General features: G+C 46.7%; 1 protein-coding gene across 9 annotated transcripts in view; it reads left to right on the top strand.

Annotated features, from left to right (window-relative positions):
- The window catches only part of TDRD1 (tudor domain containing 1), a 123,648-nt gene that overhangs the window by 51,533 nt on the left and 54,256 nt on the right, over positions 1–17,859 (top strand). For all 9 annotated transcript variants that reach the window (XM_053312702.1, XM_053312700.1, XM_053312694.1 and 6 more), the window contains 2 exons: positions 14,578–14,721; positions 16,027–16,198. In XM_053312702.1, coding sequence (XP_053168677.1) covers positions 14,578–14,721; positions 16,027–16,198 — 316 coding nt within the window. The remainder of the gene's footprint in view (positions 1–14,577; positions 14,722–16,026; positions 16,199–17,859) is intronic.

Below are 17,859 nucleotides of genomic sequence, written 5' to 3'. Positions count from 1 at the left end.
AGTCCAGAAACTACATTTGGTCCAGAATGCGGCAGCCAGGCTGGTCTCTGGGTCATCTAGGAGAGACCATATAACTCCTGTGTTGAAGGAGCTACAGTGGCTGCTGATATGTTTCAGGGCAAAATACAAGGTGCTGGTTACAACCTATAAAGCCCTAAACCGTTTGGGCCCTGGGTATTTAAGAGAACGCCTTCTTCGTCATTCACCCCTCCACCCACTGAGATCTGCTGGAGAGCTCCATCTGCAGCTGCCACTGGCTCGTCTGGTGGCCACTCAGGGACGGCCTTTCTCCGCTGCTGCCCTGAGGCTTTTGAATGCACTCTCTAGTGAAATAAGAGCCTCCCCATCTCTGACAGCTTTAAAAAAGTCTTTAAAGATGCATCTCTTCACCCAGGCTTTTAATTTTGTTTTAATGGTTTTAAAGCTGTTTTAAAATATTCTTTAAAAATTTTAAAATTGTAATGTGTTGGTTTTTTTCATTTTTGTCTTAACTGATGTTTTACTTTGTTTTTATTCTGTTGTAAACCACCCAGAGACGCAAGTTTTTCATGGTATAAAAATGTTTTAATAAATAAATACATAAATCCAAAACCGCTCTGATGTCATCGGTGTTGGGATCCTTATCAGTGCCAAGATCTTTGGGACCATCAGTGTCGTTCAACTCCAGCTCGAGTTGAGGACTCTTCAGCTCCGAGACCTTCGTCGGCACCTCTTCACTGTCAACATCAATCGATCACTGGCTTAACATTGAGGACTTCAACATTGATGCTGCAGTCGGCACCAAGATGTTTGTCATCATCAAAAGTTCCGACATTGATGCTTACCATTTCTTCGGTTCCGATTACCACTACTGCTCATAGAATTTCACCTGTTGGTTCGGCTCTACCATCACCTATTGTTGTTTCCCAAACTTTGACTCCTGCACATTCACCTCATTATTCACCAATACCAGTAACACCGTCGTTAGACTATCCTTCATTGCAAGTGATACTCCATGAGGAACTAGAGCACCTTCTAGGATCCATGAGCTCTACTCCTTCAGATACCATCTTTTAAAGGCTTTTTATTGTCGCAAGGGCTTGGTGGAGATGAACAACAGTCTAGAGTACAAATCCCTAAGAAGCTGTCAGGTGGTCTTGCTACCTTCACTTCGACCTGCCCTTCTTTCGTATCTTGGAAGGAGAGGTTCAATTTCTCTGCCTCTCATGTTCCTATTGACTCCCTTGACTATAATAGTTCTCTGGGGGCTTTTGACTCACCACGTCTCACAGCCAGGAAACGACTTCGTTCACGTTCCATGTATAACTCGCCTGCCGTACCTTAGGATTTCCAGGAATACAGACTCTGGAAAGCGATGCATCTCAGAAGGGATATACCTGACCCCTTGGATGTGCAACCTGCTGATCCTTTCAAAAGGCCAGCCACACCACTGCCTAGGGCCCTGCCACCCACACCAGTCCTGCCAATGTCACCTGCTCCTGAACCTCCAGAACAATCACAGCCATCTATTCCTCCAGTGGCTCCTGTTCCTGTACGTCCTGCACCCCCATCTGTGCCTGCATTATCAGCTTTCCCTTCACAGCCTATACCAAGGGCCCCTGATCCAAAGGACCCTGATTCCGATGGGGAATCCTTGTGCCCATCTGATCCAGATTCTGCCATTTCTGATGTGCCTTCAGGGACTTCACCTGATGACTCTGTGGGGACTTAAGCCATTGAACTCCCCTTCTGAAGAGACCAAATCTTATCAGGTACAAATCCAAGAGATGATGAGGGCTTTAGGCTTGGAAGTTCCTCCTCCTGAAGAATGACACAGACTCTGTGTACAGCTACTTGGCTACCACGTCTGTAGCACATCTTACTGTGCTACCAATGCTGCCTTCCCTGGTGGCTGCTTCTAAGGCTGCTTGGTCAACCCAAGACTTCTACTCTCCCTTGTAAAAGCATGGAGAACCTCTATCAGGTCCAGGAAGCATCATGCCCTTTTTCTTTTTAAACATCCAGCGCCAAATTCTTTAGTAGTGGACTGTGTACTACAAACCAAGTCTGCTTGGAAACATTTGGCCCCTGTACCATGTTTCCCCGAAAATAAGACAGTGTCTTATATTAATTTTAGCCCCCAAAAATGCACTAGGGCAATTAGCGGTACATCAGAAATTACTGCTAGGTCTTTCTTTTGGGGAAACAGGGTAGATAAGGAAGGCCATAAACTGGACTCCATGGTGTGGAGATTCTACTCATCTGGATAGATCTCTCTTGGTGGCTAACTACTTGGCCTGCATGGCCAAATACCAACAAACATTGTGGGATGGCTTGAAAGATGAGGCTACTGCCCTATCTGAGCCTTTTAAGAGCAGGTTTCTAAGTAACTTGTCTAAGTCGGCAGACTTAACTAGACAGCAGTTAAGCATGGCCAAAAACCTGACCAAGACAGAATCGAAGGTGTTGGTTGGTTCCATCGTTCCCTCATTGGCATGCCTGGCTTCGTTCTAAACCTCTGAAGCCAGGTATGAAAGAAAAGATTGAGAATCTCCTGTTTGACGGTGAGGGGTTGTTATCAAAAGACTCTGATGAAACGATGGAGAAACTTAAGAAGTTGCGCTATACCATAAAGATCTTCACATAGTTCCAGAAGGTTTCTTAACATCAGAGATATCGCCCTGCTTTTAAACAGAGGTACCAACCCCGCCCCACTCGGGATTGGGGAGGTTACCTCAGAGTATCCAGGCCTTATAACAGGCATCAACAACAAAAGGGCCAACAATCAAAGCCCACGCCTCAGGAACAAGCCAAGCAGTTGTTTTAATATTTTTGACCTGGAAGTATCTCTCCCTATTCCCTCAACAGGCACTCATCGCACCCCCTTTCTCCCTTCCTGGCATCAAGTGCCATCAGATGCCTGGGTGTTGTGCATAGTGGCCAAGAGTCTCTGCGATCGATTTTGACTTTCTACCCACCCATGCAGGCATAAAATACATCCAAACAACTCCTATCCTTGAAGAGGAGGTTTCTTCGCTGCTCCAAAAGGATGCCATAGAACCAGTTCCACCTTCCTCAGTGCACACTGGCTTCTGCTCCAGATACTTCCAGGTCCCTAAGCATGATAGTGGGCTGCACCCCATATTGGATTTGTGAGAGCTAAACAAGTTTGTCTGAATGTCCAAGTTCTGCATGATTTCCCTACAGTCGATCTTACGGCTGCTATGGGAGGAGGAGTGGTTTGCATCCTTGGACCTAAAGGATGCTCATTTCCATATCTCCATAAGGCCTTGACACCACCAGTTCTTATGTTTCTGCTTGGGAACTAATATCTATCAGTACAAAGTACTCCCATTCGGCCTCTGTACTGCCCTTAGGGTTTTCACTAAATACATGGGGGCTGTAATTGCCTTCCTTCGCGTTCAAGGCATCTCTTTTTTTCCATATCTAAATGACTGGCTTTTTACAGGAAAAGAAAGGTCTACTCTACTGTTCAGCCTAAAGTTTACTCTCTCTTTCCTGGAAGATCTGAGGCTCAGTGTCAGTCAAAAGAAATCAGTCTTGACCCCCCCAGTGTGCCATCCAGTACATCGGGGCAATCTTGGATGCAGAGCAGAAACGTGCATACTTACCTGTAGAATGCATCCAGGCCATTTCTTCCATGGTTGTAGCCTTCCAGGCAACTCCCTGACAACAGGCTGGATCCATCCAGAAATCTGCTGGGCCTTATGGCCTTGTGCACCTTGACTGTGGTGAATGCACACCTGCAGATGCGGAGACTGTAGCTCTGGCTGCTGTCTGTTTTTTCGACCAAACCTAGACAACCAGAACAAAATGGTTAGTCATTCTAGAGAATGTGTTGCGAGACCTACTCTGGTGGTCCCTGCCAGATTCCCTTTCTCAAGGGGTCTCCTTTCAAGAATTGAACCCTACGATATCAGTAACTACTGAAGCTTCCATGCAGGGTGGGGTGCTCACTGTGGTTCCCTACAGGCAAGGGGCCTTTGGAACTCCCAGCAACAGGAGCTGCATATTAATTTTTTAGAGCTTTTGGCAGTGTTCCTTGCTTTCAAAGCCTTCCTACGCCTCTTCCAGGGCCAAGTGGTTCAGATTCACATCGACAACACTACAACTATCACCTAACTAAACAATCAGGGAGGCACTGTATCAAGGTATCTGAATAACCTTGCATTACAAGGGGGTGGTGCCTGAGATTTGACATCATCCCCATGGCAATACATATTAAGGGGGAAGATAACATCTTGGCCTTAGTTGGGACCTCTTCTTTTCTAATCTCCATGAATGGGAGTTAAATGACTCTGTTCTGTCAGATGTGTTTGACTCTTGGGGTGTCCCTACTATTTGTTGGGAATTCTCTCTGGTAAGAGATACCCTTCTATTACAGCAGAGTGCACAGAGGCAAAACACAGCGGTGTCTGCCCAGGCATGCGCGTTTGCTAAGAGCAAAAAGAAACTTGGAGCCATTTCATAGTTTCAAATCAATATGAGGAGTCTTTATTGAAGAACTCCATTCTAGATAGGAAAGTGGAGAGAGAGAATCTTTAATCTAGCTAGCTGGCTGGATGCAGAGAGATGCTGTCTGCATCTCTGCACACATGGTGCAGAGAGAGAGGCGAGCATGTGTGATAGGGAGGAGGAGGAGGAAGGGATGCAGTATCTGAGAGTAGCAATCTACTTATCAAAGGGATAGTGTCAGAGCAGTAGAGAGGAGGAATGACCAACGTCTTGATCCCTCTAGCCTTCTGACTCACTAGTCTGTCCTACTCTGTCATTGAGGCATGAGGCAGTGCAGAGTCCTTCACTTCCAACACTATTGACTTGTTTGCCACGCCACAGAATGCAAACTGTTCTTTGTTCTGTTCTAGGGCTGGCATCGGCCAAAACTTTGGGGGATGCCTTCCAGCTGCAATGGAAAGGCAGAATGTTTTACCTCTTTCCCCCCTTTTCTGCTAATGTCCAGAGTGGTGAGGAAAATACTTCAAGAATGCACGCAGTGCATCCTAATCTGCCCCTGGTGGCCCAGGCAACCCTGGATACCGGCTTTCCTCTGGCTATGCATAGGGTCTTACCGTCACTTTCCATCTCAACGGTACCTTCTCACAAGATACGGGGGCCTAATCCTACGCCGTGCTCTTCAGACCCTCACTGACAGCGTGGAGTCTGAACTTTTAAACAAAATCCTAGTAAATGAGAGAAGCCTCCACAAGATGGGACTACAAGTGCAAATAGAAGCGTTATACGTCCTGTGTGTCTTCTAAAGCATTTGACCCATTCCAAGCTTCAATATGCCAAATACTCCTCTACCTCACCTCTCTCAAGCATTTGGGTCTCTCAAACTCTTCCCTCCAGGTTCACCTCACTTCCATCTTTGCCCATCATGGCTGAGATGGCAAGTCAGTTTTTGTTCACCCTGACTCCAAATGTTTTTTGAAAAAGGTTAACAACCTGTATCACACACACCCCTGGTGCAGCCACCGGCTGAGCCTTGGAGCCTCTCCCTTGTGCTGTCCACACTCACAAAGGCCCCTGTTGAACCGCTGTTGTCGTCTTCCATGAAGGTGCTATGCCTAAAGACTGCTTTTCTGGTGGCCATCACGTCTGCAAAACATGTAAGTGACCTTACTGCTTTAAGGGCTGACTCACCATATACTAAGTTTTACCTGGATAAGGTGATCCTACGTCCAGAACCTGCCTTTCGTCCAAGATCATGCTAGATTTTCATATTAATCAGATCATTGTGTTGCCTACGTTCTTCTGTAACCCATCTACACATCTCGAACATTCTATGCACACTCTAGATGTCTGCAGAGGTCTCCTTTATTTCCTAGATCAGACAAAGGCTTTCTAACAAACTGTTCATCTCCTATGCAGGAGTTATTAAGGGTCTAGCCATTTCAAGGCAAAGATTGTCTAACTGGCTAGTTCAACTGATCTTCTTTTGTTACAAGAAGCAAGGCATTCAGCCGCCCTCCAAGATCAGGGTGCATTCCACTAAATCCATGGCTACCTCAGCTGCCTACATGTTGGGAATCAGTATGAAGGACATTTGTAGGGCTTCCACCTGGTCTTCAGACCTGCCCTTTGTCAGTCACTACGCTAGGGACTTAAGTTTTGCTTCAGAGGATAATTTTGGTCGGGCAGTGTTAAAGAAAGTACAGTAACTACTAGCTCCCACCTCCTCTTATGGAAGCTAGTCACTCACCCAGTTGTGAAGGACCATGGATCCCTACAGAGATAAACAGGTTGCTTGCCTGTAACTTACGATCTCTATGGGGATTCGTGGTCACTCACAACACCCGCCTGGCTATCCCCTATGCTAGCTTAACATAACCTGTTTACTTAGCTGTGCTGCTGTGGATTGTCTGCTGTTCTCTCTATCTCTCAGTGTTGACAGTCACTTTGCAGCAGACAATTCAGGCACTGAAGAGGGTGGTGCTCTACGGTCGGCTTTGTAGGTTCCAATATCACTATGCCTTAAAGGGCCAGTGAGCACCTAAATGGAGCTAAAGATTCTTCCAAGGTCCTCCTGTGCAGGCACAGAAGACCCAGTTATGAGTGACCGTGGATCCTCACAGACATAAGTTACAGGTAAGCAACCTGTTTTTTCCCAAAGGTTTTTGATGTAAACTGTCAAGGCTAAATTTTTTCCAAATATTTATGCTCTGTACTTGAATTTAATTCTCTCTCTCATCTTTCTGTGACCCTTGTAACATAAAGATGTTTTATACACTGTGCAAGGAGAGTAGAAATCAGAAATATTATACATACGTGATGAAGCCCTGTGGCTATGGCTGATCAGAAAGACTCCAACAGCAGATTGTAGATTGGGAGAAAACATTGACATGGCAGCATTTTAACCTGGGACAGCTTAGGACTCAGTCACTGCAGGACATTCCTATAATTTGGCAACTGTAAGGCTCGGAGGTATTTGGATACAAATACATTACAAAACATGTGAACCAGTGCAGTAGGACCAACTATAATTCTCCCTCAGTGGGGGAGTGTCTCCTCATGATTGACGGGTTGATCGCCTCACCTGCCTGGAGACAGGGCCAATAAAAAATTGAGCACCCAGAGCCCTTTGGGAGGATCCACTCCTCCTGACTCCAGTATTTGCCCTGTCAGCTCGGTAGCGATTAGCCTTTGGGGGGCATGCTTTATTGAATTAGCCTGTCTCCTTCCCCTACCTTCCCTCCCGTGGATCCCCACCGTGGGTCAGTGGGGAAAGGGAGATGGTGTTTGCTGTTCTATCGTGGTTAGATTAGGGCCGAATATTCTTGCTTGTTGTTACTATGGCCACGCTGGCTGGTATAGAGGAGAGAGAGGTGTTTCCCTCTCTCTCCAAAGACTCCACTGCCACCACTGTAGGTAGGCAGGAGTGGGCTCAGGCTGTCTCTGTTGTGGCCGAGCCAGTGGCGACTAGTCAGATGGGGGAACGCTCCCTCCGCAAAGCAATTGCCAAGAGCAAACATACCAAAAAGCGGCTGCTCCTGACACAGGGCACGGAAGCGGAGTGGTCTTCTAGCTCTCCTCCCGCAGCAATCTCTGAAGCCTCCGCCATCCCTTGATTGGCCCGGGTAAGTTCAGGTGGGATCAGCTCCTGCTGCCGTTCCGGTGCTGGAGCTGGTCATCCTGAAGGGGGAATCGGAGGAGGAGATCCCTGAACGTTTCCTAGCGCTCCTCAGATGGGTTGTGGCTGAGGATCTGGCCAAGAAACAGGCCGCTCTTGTTCCCACCAATTTGAGGGCCTCATCCTGAAAAGCCTAAAAAGAGCACCACTAGTGGGTGCTCAAGCCACAAATCTAAGAGGTCTGAGGTGCAGCCAAGTTGCTCTTCCAGCAGCTCAGAAACTAGTTCTCCCTTCAACCCATGTAGGGTCCAAGGCTAAAAGGTCTAGATCTCAGCAGCAACCCCATTTTGTCACCACAGGGGCCGTCTAACCTAGGGGTAGCTGATGATCAGCCTAATGTGCCTCATAATGTGTCAGACTCTGAGGAGCCTGAGTCAGGCAGAGAGGATAGGGATCTCTCAGAGGATGTGGATGATATTTCACAAAATGTTTCTCATCGTTTATTTTTCTTGCATGATTTTCCAGTGTTACTGCATAAGGCTAGGAAGATCCTTAAGCTGGAGGGCACTCTCCCCTCAACGCCCACGGAAACTTAAGGGGACCCTGAGGTTCTCCCCTTAATTCAGCCAAAAGAGGTGGTGGTGCCTTGTCCTCCGTTGTTCTTAAGTACAATACAAGCTGAGTGGAACAAACCTGCAGAGGGCAAAGGGCCCCCACCGCCTGTGCATAGCTGCTATACAGTTCCTATGGCAGTTACGATCAAATCAAAAATTCCTGTGGTTGATGCAGCGTCGCCGCCCTGGTTACAGGCGCTATATTGCCAAAGGGCAGGGAGAATTCTCTAAAGTACCAAGAGGACAAGCAATGTAATGTGGCTTTATGCTGATCACACGAGGCTATAGCTCTGTCCATGCGCGCTGCTATGGCTAACTTCATCTTCGCTATGCTTCTATGTTATGGGTCAAATAGGGATGTGCGTGGTCCGGAGCAGTCCGGACCAGCACCGAAGGGGGGCCTTTCTTTTAGGGCGGGGAGGGCTTGCTTACCCCTCCCGCCTCTTTGCCCCCGCCAGAGGCCGTATTCTACTTCACAATTGGGGCGCTGGAAACCAGCCGCCCCCCCACCCCGCGAGCGTATTAGGGCCAAAAGTTAGTAAACTACTGCCGCCGTCCCGCCCTCCCTCTGCAAGTGCTCACCACATTGTTTCCAAAAAAAGAGAGGAGCCCGCGAACAGAGCTCCTCTCTCAGCAAAGTCTCTGGGGCCTGGGGCGCACGTGCGCGATACGATGCCTGTTGGAACTTCCGCCGGAGGCCCAGTCTACCCGCCAGGACAAGGCCGGGTAGACCGGGCCTCCGGCGATCGGAGGCCCGGTCTACCCGCAGTAGACCCGGCCTCCGATCGCCGGAGGCCCGGTCTACCTGGCCTCGTCCCGGCGGGTAGACCGGGCCTCCGGCGGAAGTTCCAACAGGCGTCGTATTGCGCGCGCGCGCCCCAGGCCCCAGTTGGGCCAGAGACTTTGCCGAGAGAGGAGCTCTGTTCGCGGGCTCTTCTCTTTTTTTGGAAACAATGTGGTGAGCACTCGGGGGGGGCGGGTGGGAGGGAGGGCGGGACGGCGGCAGTAGTTTACTAACTTTTGGCCCTAATCCGCTTGCAGGGGGGGGCGGTGGGGGCAGCTGGTTTCCAGCGCACCAATTATGAAGTAGAATGCGGCCTCTGGCGGGGGCAAAGAGGCGGGAGGGGTAAGCAAGCCCTCCCGCCCTTAAAGGAAGACACCCCCCCCCCCGGACCCGAACCGGTCCGGCAGTTCGGAGGCCTTTAGAATGGCCTCCAGACCGGTTCGGACACACCCCTAGGGTCAAAGAACTTCTTCCCCTGGTTCCCCAGGATGTACCTAAGTGGAAACATGGGCTCAGCAAGCTAGGGAAGGCTGTGTCTTGCATGGCCAACTCGGCCCTGGATGCTACACAACTATCAGCCCAGGCCATGGCATCTGTTGTCTCGGTACGGAGGATGTGATGGCTTAAAAATTGGAAGGTCAGTGCCAAGTCCCGCCTTAATCTGGGCAATTCTGCATTTAAGGAGGGAAGGTATTTGGAGAAGCCTTAGAAGAGCCTGTCCTCATGGAGATGAAGGACAAAAAGAAGGCTATGCCCTCTTTCTCCTCCAAGGAGGATAGCAGACCTGTCAAACAAGTTGCACCTCAATTCAGGGCCCCTAGGTCTTCCTTTCGATCTTCCATTTGGAACCAAGCAAGATAGGACCGATTCTACCCATGGTCCAAACCCCGAAATTCCTTTTGGGACAATAACAAAGGTGGCCAGTAACCCAGCTCTGGCAAGCCAGGATTCTGACACAACACCAAATGACTTGCCCCAGGTCATAAGGGAACGCCTACAAAGGTTTGCTCAGGTTTGGGTGCACACATCCTCAGATGCATGGATTCAGCAGACTATTTCTCAGGGCTACTCCCTGGAGCTGATTTCCCTACCCCTGTACAGGTTTCTACCCTCCCCCAAGTCGGGAAAGAAGGGAAAGCACAAGGCAATGCTGGATGCCATCCAGCACTTGTTACAGATTCAGGCAATCGAGCCGGTACCACCTTGGAGCTTTGGCAGGAGATGTTTTCACTCTTGTTTCTGGTTCCAAAGAAAAGCAGGGAATGGAGGGCCATCCTGGACTTAAAATTTATGAGCCGCTTCCTCTGAAAGCGGGGGTTCCGGATGGAGACGCTCCACACCATATTGATGGTCATTCATAAGGGAGATCTTCTTCAATCGATCTGAAGGAGGCGTATTTACATGTCCCAATCTATTCTCAGGACAGGAGATACCTTCGGTTCTTTTACAATGGGGCCCGCTTTCAGTACAGGGCCCTTCCCTTTGGTCTCTTGATTGCCCCACGAGTGTTCACCAAAATTATGGTGCAACTTGTGGCTCACTTGAGGACCAGGGGAGTTAATTTAAAAGCTTATTTGGATGACATGCTCATCAGATCATCGTCCATCCAAAGGAGCCTCAGGGATGTTCAGCACACCCTGTCTTGCCTGCAGGAACACGGGTTTATTGTAAATTATCAGAAGAGTTCCCTAAATCCTCAGACCTGAATTCTCTATCTCAGCTCATTCATCAACACTTCCAAGGAGGAAGTCTCCCTTATCCCTCCTCAGAGGTTGAAGATAACCAAGGCCTCTCAGGCGTTGCAACACCACCCGAGAGCCTATCTTTAAAAAAACAAAAAAAAACACCCCAAAACCATTTTATATCCCGCTCTTCCTCCAAGGAGCCCAGAGCAGTGTACTACATACTTACGTTTCTTCTCACAACAACCCTGTGAACTAGGTTAGGCTGAGAGAGAAGTGACTGGCCCAGAGTCACCCAGCTAGTTTTGTGGCTGAATGGGGATTTGAACTCGGGTCTCCCCGGTCCTAGTCCAGCACTCTAGCCACTACTCCATGCTGGCTCCTTCTCTTCCTCAGCCAGTTACAAGGAGTTATGATTTCCTCTCTAGGTCTTATCCCATGGGCGTAGTTTCACTCCTGCTGCTTGCAGTGGACTCCTGACTTGGCAGGACCAGATTGCACAGTGCTCATGCCAACAGCTTGCCCTCAGCAAGGAGGTGATTTCTTCCCTGGCATGGTGGATGTCCCAGGCCATCCACAATGGATGTACTTCCTGCCTCTATCTCAGATTCAGGTGACCACAGATGCCAGCCTGTTGGAGTGGGGCAACTGTTGCCAGTCTCTCTGGGCTCAGGGTACATGGTCAGTCGCAGAGAAAGATCACAGCATAAATTGTTTAGAGCTCAGAGCAATTTGCCTAACTCTCCAGCAGTTCCTCCCACAGATCAAGCAGAAACACATATTGGTCAGAACAGACAATGGAACTGCCAAGGCCCACGAGAATCGGCAGCGGGGCACAAGTCTTGTTAATTGATGCTGGAGGTGTGTCTGCTTCTGGCCTGGGTGGAGTCCAATCTGGTGTCTCTGTCAGCTGAACATCTAAAAGGGGAGCTAAATATGGTGGCCGACTGGTTGAGTCGGGGCCAGATGGACCAGAGTTTCTTGAAAGGTGCTTCTAATTTGAACCCGCCCACAGTACACAGGTTTCCCACTCATGGCCCTAACGAAGGAGCCATTCAAACCACTTGGTTCTGTCTCCCTGCAGTTTCTCTATTATAAGGTTCTTTTGTTTAGTTGCCATAACCTCAGTTTGTAGGGTGTCTGAACTGGGGGGCCCTTTCTGTGCATAAGGAGCTTTCCCTGTTCTTTCCTGATTATGTGCTTGTGTGGCCCAACCCCACTTTTGTACCCAAAGTGAATTCATATTTCCATAGGACACAGGAACTTAGGCTGCCCTGCTTCTGTCCCAATCCATCTTCGGCAAAGTGGGGGAGGGAATGGCACTCACTGGATGTGTGTAGGATGTGTGCACACATATCCTTTGAGGCACACCCAGTCTCTTAGACGCTCTGAATCCCTTTTTGTCTCTTTTAATGATTGGGGAAGGTGTCTAGTTCTACGTTATCTAGGTGGATATGCCAGTGTATCAATTTGGCCTATGTCTCTCAGGGCATGGCTCCCCCGCAAGGGAGTTTTGGCCCATTCCACCAGGAGTGCAGCAACCTCCGTGGCCTTAGCCACCTTGGCCCCCCAGTTGATATTTGCAGGGCGGCTACCTGGTCCTCTGTAGCCATCTCTACTAGACATTACAAAACCCAGACATTGGTGTTTGCGGATGCATCCTTTGGGAGATGGGTACTGCTATGGGTGCCCTCTATAGGATGCAGACTCTCTCCCACCCATTGAGAATCAGGAGCTCTGGATGGTCCCGTCAATAATGAGGAGACTCTCCCCCACTGAGGGGGAATGGTGCATTGGCACTTACCTGAAGGGTCATTCTCTTCAGTGGTAGGGAGTTTCTCCTCCCCTCCCTCGCTCATCTGGTTCTCTCCTTTTCCTTACTGTTCTCTCCTGTCGGGCAGTTTCTTATCGGCATTGTGTTAGCTCTAGGGCAGATTCTCCCACCACCCCCAGAATGTTGTAATGTTATTATTACATGGTTGGACTTCTCAGTCCTTTTCGTTTTTCATCTATCTCACCGAAGTGCATATTTTTCAGGGCTTTGAATCCTGGAGTCAGGAGGCATGGGTCCTCCCAAGGGGCTATGTGTGCTCAATTTTTATTGGCCCTGTCTCTGGGCAGGTGGGATGAGCAACCCATCAGTCACAAGGAGACACTCCCTACTGTTGTGAACTACACCTGGTTTCTCACTCTGTACATGCTCAGAGGGAAAGAGGCAAAGTCACATCATACACAAACATGAATTGGTTCTTGGAGATGGTGACCATGTAGGATCTGGGCATGCAAACAGAGATAGAGGGAGACACACTCAGAAAGTTCAATGGGCTTTATTATAGAAAGTTGCTCATCAGGATAAAATAATCCACATTAAAAAAACATGTTTCCGATTCAAATGTAGTGTAATGTTCCTAACTAACATGTGTGTGCAATCAGTAATTACAGCCATCTAATAATCTAACAAATCCTAATAAAACATTTAGAGAGAAGAAGGAAGGAGGGAGGGCTTAGGAGAGGGATGGCAGTGATTAGTAGAAAGGAGGGAAGAGGGATCCAAGGCTTGTGAAGGCAGCATATTACCAGGATCAGAGGCTTGAGAGCGGTGGGGCTTTCAGCTGAAGGAGCGAGGCTGTGACTGGAGACAGGAGCTTTTTAGAGCGATGATCAAGCATGCAGTTTGCTCAGAGCAAGGCTGAGAGTCAGAGCACCATGATTGGGGAAGTCTTGACTTCTCACTGCGCAGCAGAAGTCACAGAGTTCATGTCCATGGACAGAGTTCCTGCTTGTTGCCCCACAGCTTAGCAGCAAACTCTAGGATGGCTCTTGAGCAAGTATGCTTGTTAGGCAAGATTGCTAGCTCTCTGTCCAGTAGGCCTCATTCTTTATAGTTGTATCTTCCTTTGATCTCCCATAGAGTCTATTCAAAATCTCCTCATCTTTCCTGGGTCCCAGAAGGTGACAACTTGCTGTTACCTTCTGGATATCGTCTTTTAATTATTCAGGCAGTCCAGGGAGATCTGAATCCCATCTTCTGTGAGCTTAGAAGTGGGGGACGGGGGACGGGACATTGCTCAAAGCAAATCTGCATCTCTGAGCTGCAAGTGGGCACCTTCTCTACTCCCAGATTTGTCAGCCTGGTCCGAAAAGGTGTTAAAAGGTGTTAGTACAAGGATTTAATCTACAGGTGTTTTCTTTGTGTGCATTTACCTAGAGTGGAATTTCTATAGAGAACAACTGAGTATAGCAGAGCAATCATTGACAAAGATTAACATAGACCTTGCAGGAGGAAGTGAGAGCTCAGCTTCTCACTTCTTCCAGACATTATCTGATAATGGGTTAGATTTTAACATTTGGATGTTCTGGCCTGGCTTTTGTGCTTCTTTGAGTACCCATTTCACAATACAATGCTGGATCGCCTCTTCCTTCACAGAGCATTTGAGACCTGGGTGTCAGTTCACCCTGAGTCCAGGCATTTAATTCATTTCTTAATAAAATGAAAACAGACACAGACCTGAATTCCATATACTTCTGGGTTGGTATCTCTGGGTCTAATGTTGGGGGAGGGCGTCCCCAACACTACCACTGAGGAGAATGACCCTTCAGGTAAGTGTCAATGCACCATTTCCAAAGTGTGAGCATGAGTCTCAGAGTGCAGCTTCTCAAAGTTGTAATTTGACTGGCATCTGTCTCAGTTGAACTAGAACTTTTCAATGCAGCTGATTTAATATTCAGAACTCAATGCAACTCTGATATTAGCTTAAACATACAAAATGGTATTTATAGAGTTTCTTGATATTTATAATTCTGGAATGAAACTTGTCACCATACTGATTGCCAAAAGTAAAATAACAGGATTTCCCCCGCTACAGTAAAGCAAAACTTAGCTACTACTTTATTTTTATAAATCTAAAGTAACATGTTCACATTCAGACCTGGTATAGAGTACTTATAAAAGAAGTGGATGTCCCTAAGAAGCGTGCAGAGGTGCTATATATAGACTATGGAAATAGAGAAAGTGCACAGCTACATCGAATTGCACGATTGCACAAAGATATTGCTCATTTTCCACCCTGTGTAAGTATAATGTTTTAATGTCTAAAGAACTGTGACAAAAAGTTGTGCTCTAGATGAATAGCTCTGCCTGTTCAATTTCTGAAGTGTGCTGTGTCACATAGAAAGTAGTTTTCACCAAGTAGAAGTAGTTCTTTCTCTCGTATACAGAATTTAAAAAAACAAATGCACTGTTTTGTTACTAAGAATGTTTATATATCTCTTCTCAACAAAAGTTTTCAAAGCAGCTTATATGGAAAAATAAGATGGTTCCCTATCCCCAAATTATTATTTATTTATTTAATTATTATTATTATTATTTACATTTTATATCCTGTTCTTCCTCCATGGAGCCCAGAGTGGTGTACTACATACTTAAGTTTCTCCTCACAACAACCCTGTGAAGTAGGTTAGGCTGAGAGAGAAGTGACTGGCTCAGTCCCCGGTCCTAGTCCAGCACTCTAGCCACTGAACCACACTGGCCCCTTGACAAATGACTATCAATCTAAAAAGAAACATAAGGTATACGATGGCGATGAATATTTTATATACCACTTTTCAACAAAACTTCCCAAAATGGTTTACATAGAGAAATAATAAAGTTGGAACCTTGTCTCCCAAGGGCTTACAATCTAAAAAGAAACATAAGACAGACACCAGCAACAGCTACAAGAGGGATGCTGTGCTGAGGATAGATAGGGCCAGTTGCTCTCCCCCTGATTAAGAGAATCACCACTTTAAAAAGGTGCCTCTTTGCGCAGGGGAAAATACACTAGCAGCAACCACGGCAAAGATGCTTTGCTGGAGTTGGATAGGGAGGTACTTCTCTTCTTGCTAAAGGTAAGAGAGTTGCCTCTTTGCCCAGTTAGCAGGAGGGATAAAGTGTCACTTCTATGAAATGTACCTTCCTGCCTACCACTGTGTGTGGTCTTCAAAAGATGGAAGACCATTTGAGGAACAAGTGTGCCAAAATCTTCTCCTTGTCTCTGGTGTAATCTCTCTACAGTTGGACAGTGTCTCTAGCATAACAAAAGATAGTAATGCCAGCTTTGGAAAGAGGAATGAAGCCTCCTGTTTTTGTAGTCACTCAGTATGAAATATTAGCTCGTATATGCAGGGTTTTCAAAATAACATGTTTTGTTTGATTGAATATTTAGTTGCTATCATACAGATGTTGCATAGTGACCATGTATTTAAGACATTTGTATATTGACCATTTAAGAACTTTTAAGTTCTAGAATGTAGCTTTCCCTACTGATGCCATTTTTAGAAACCTTCATAGCTTGTAGTACTGACTTAAAAATAAAATAACTTTGATTTTGTTTTCAGGCCATTAAGTGTTGTGTTGCTAATGTCCTCCCAGCTAAAGAAGAATGGGATGCAAACTGCAGTAGTACTATTGCTCCACTTCTTGTGGGAAAGTATTGCTCCTTGACTATTCTTGATGTCTTGATGGGTGAGACAACATCTTTTACTGTAGATGTTGTTCTACCAGGTTCTGGTAAGTTTGAGTGAGTTCACATTAATAATTACCCTTTAAAGATATTTGTCAATTTAGCAGTAAAGGCAACTATCAAATTAGCAAACTGGCACTTTCAACAGGCAAGATTCCCACCAGGTGGTGAGAATGTGTATGGAAGCCTAGCCTTGCATTATGAGTTGGAGGATCTGGGCAATGGGCATCGACCATGCATAATGGACATAGAAACAGATAGTCAAGAATGGGCAAAAGGGCATACACAAGCAAGCAGTAATCAGCTCAGCATTATTTGGACATGCAGCTTCCTCCCAATGTAGGATCTTAAGGAGCACAGCTGGGACAGACTTCTGCCTGAGACCTTAGGTAGCTGCTACTAATCAGAGGAGATTCTTGTAAAATGGGTTATATGTACTCTGACTCCAAGTCTTGCATAGACTTAAACAGCAGTACTGGTGCCATTGGAGATCATTAGGAGACCCAACTGCTTGTTCTGTAGCCTAGCATGAATACCTAGGAGAAGGCAGTATAGGGTGGGAGCAGGTTACCTAGGTAAACAAGAGGAGTTGCACTGCTGCTGGAGTTGTTGGGGAAAGAGAGAAACTAGGTAAGGGAGAAGAGAAAAGAGCTAATAAGGAGAAGAGTAGAAGAAGGCTACAAAATAAGCTGAGAAGCAGAAGCAAAGACTTGGAAGACAGAAACTTACCTGTTGACACAGTTCCTGTAATGGATTTGGACCAGCAGGGACCAGCATTTAAAGCAGGCATGCACAACTCAAATGACCTGGTGGGCCGAAACCAACTGTTGCTTGGCTCAAGGGGTCCGAGGTTAATTTTTAGGGTGCTGATTATTAAAGTAATACTTAATATCAATTAAATAAAATTAAAGTGAAATTAATAAAAATGAATTTAATCAAAATTTAACTTTTGATGTCCTGGCAGGCCAAGATTAATTGAAATTAATATAAAATAAATTGAATTAAAATTCATTCTAATAAAATACAATAGAATCTGTACAAAATACATAATAAAATGCGTTGTTCTTCCTTTCCGCCTCTGCCAAATCATCACACTTAACATGGAGCATTTGTAAGGAAAAAAATTAGAGAAGTTTTTTAAGATTGTGAGCCCTTTGGGGACAGAGATCCATCTTATTCATTTATTATTTCTCTATGTAAACTGCCCTGAGCCATTTTTGGAAGGGCAATATAGAAATAGAATAATAATAATAAAAATAATAAAAAATAATAAAAAATTTGGATAAGAAGATTACGTTTTGATCAGAAGGAAGAGGGGGAAAGGATGGGGCAGGAGGCTTGGCTTGTGGTGGGGGGGTGCAGGCTTTATGAGAGGAGCCACCCTGTCCTGCCAAACCTCTGTGCTTCTTTCTTTTAAATTTCTGCCACCAAGTTGCTGAGGTATGGATGCCGGGGGGTGAGCCAGGAGTAGTCCTTCCCCCCCTGCCAGGCATCTTTTCCCAATTGCGTGAGCCTGCCCCATCCTTTCCTTCTTTCTTTCCCCCTTTTCCCTCTCTCTCAAGCCAAGCCTTGTGATGAACCTTTCACTGTGCAGGTGTGCCTTGCAGTTGGAAAGAGACATGGGGCCAAATGGCAGGCCCTGTGTCATCCTGGGAGCCACTGCAGCCTCCCCGCCTGGTTGGGGAGAGAAAGACAACTACTGGCTCAC

The sequence above is a fragment of the Hemicordylus capensis genome, chromosome 3, assembly GCF_027244095.1.
Source record: "Hemicordylus capensis ecotype Gifberg chromosome 3, rHemCap1.1.pri, whole genome shotgun sequence".
NCBI classification, from domain to species: Eukaryota; Metazoa; Chordata; class Lepidosauria; order Squamata; family Cordylidae; genus Hemicordylus; species Hemicordylus capensis.
Note: the sequence above shows the minus strand (reverse complement) of the source record. Positions and strands in the feature narration are given on the sequence as shown.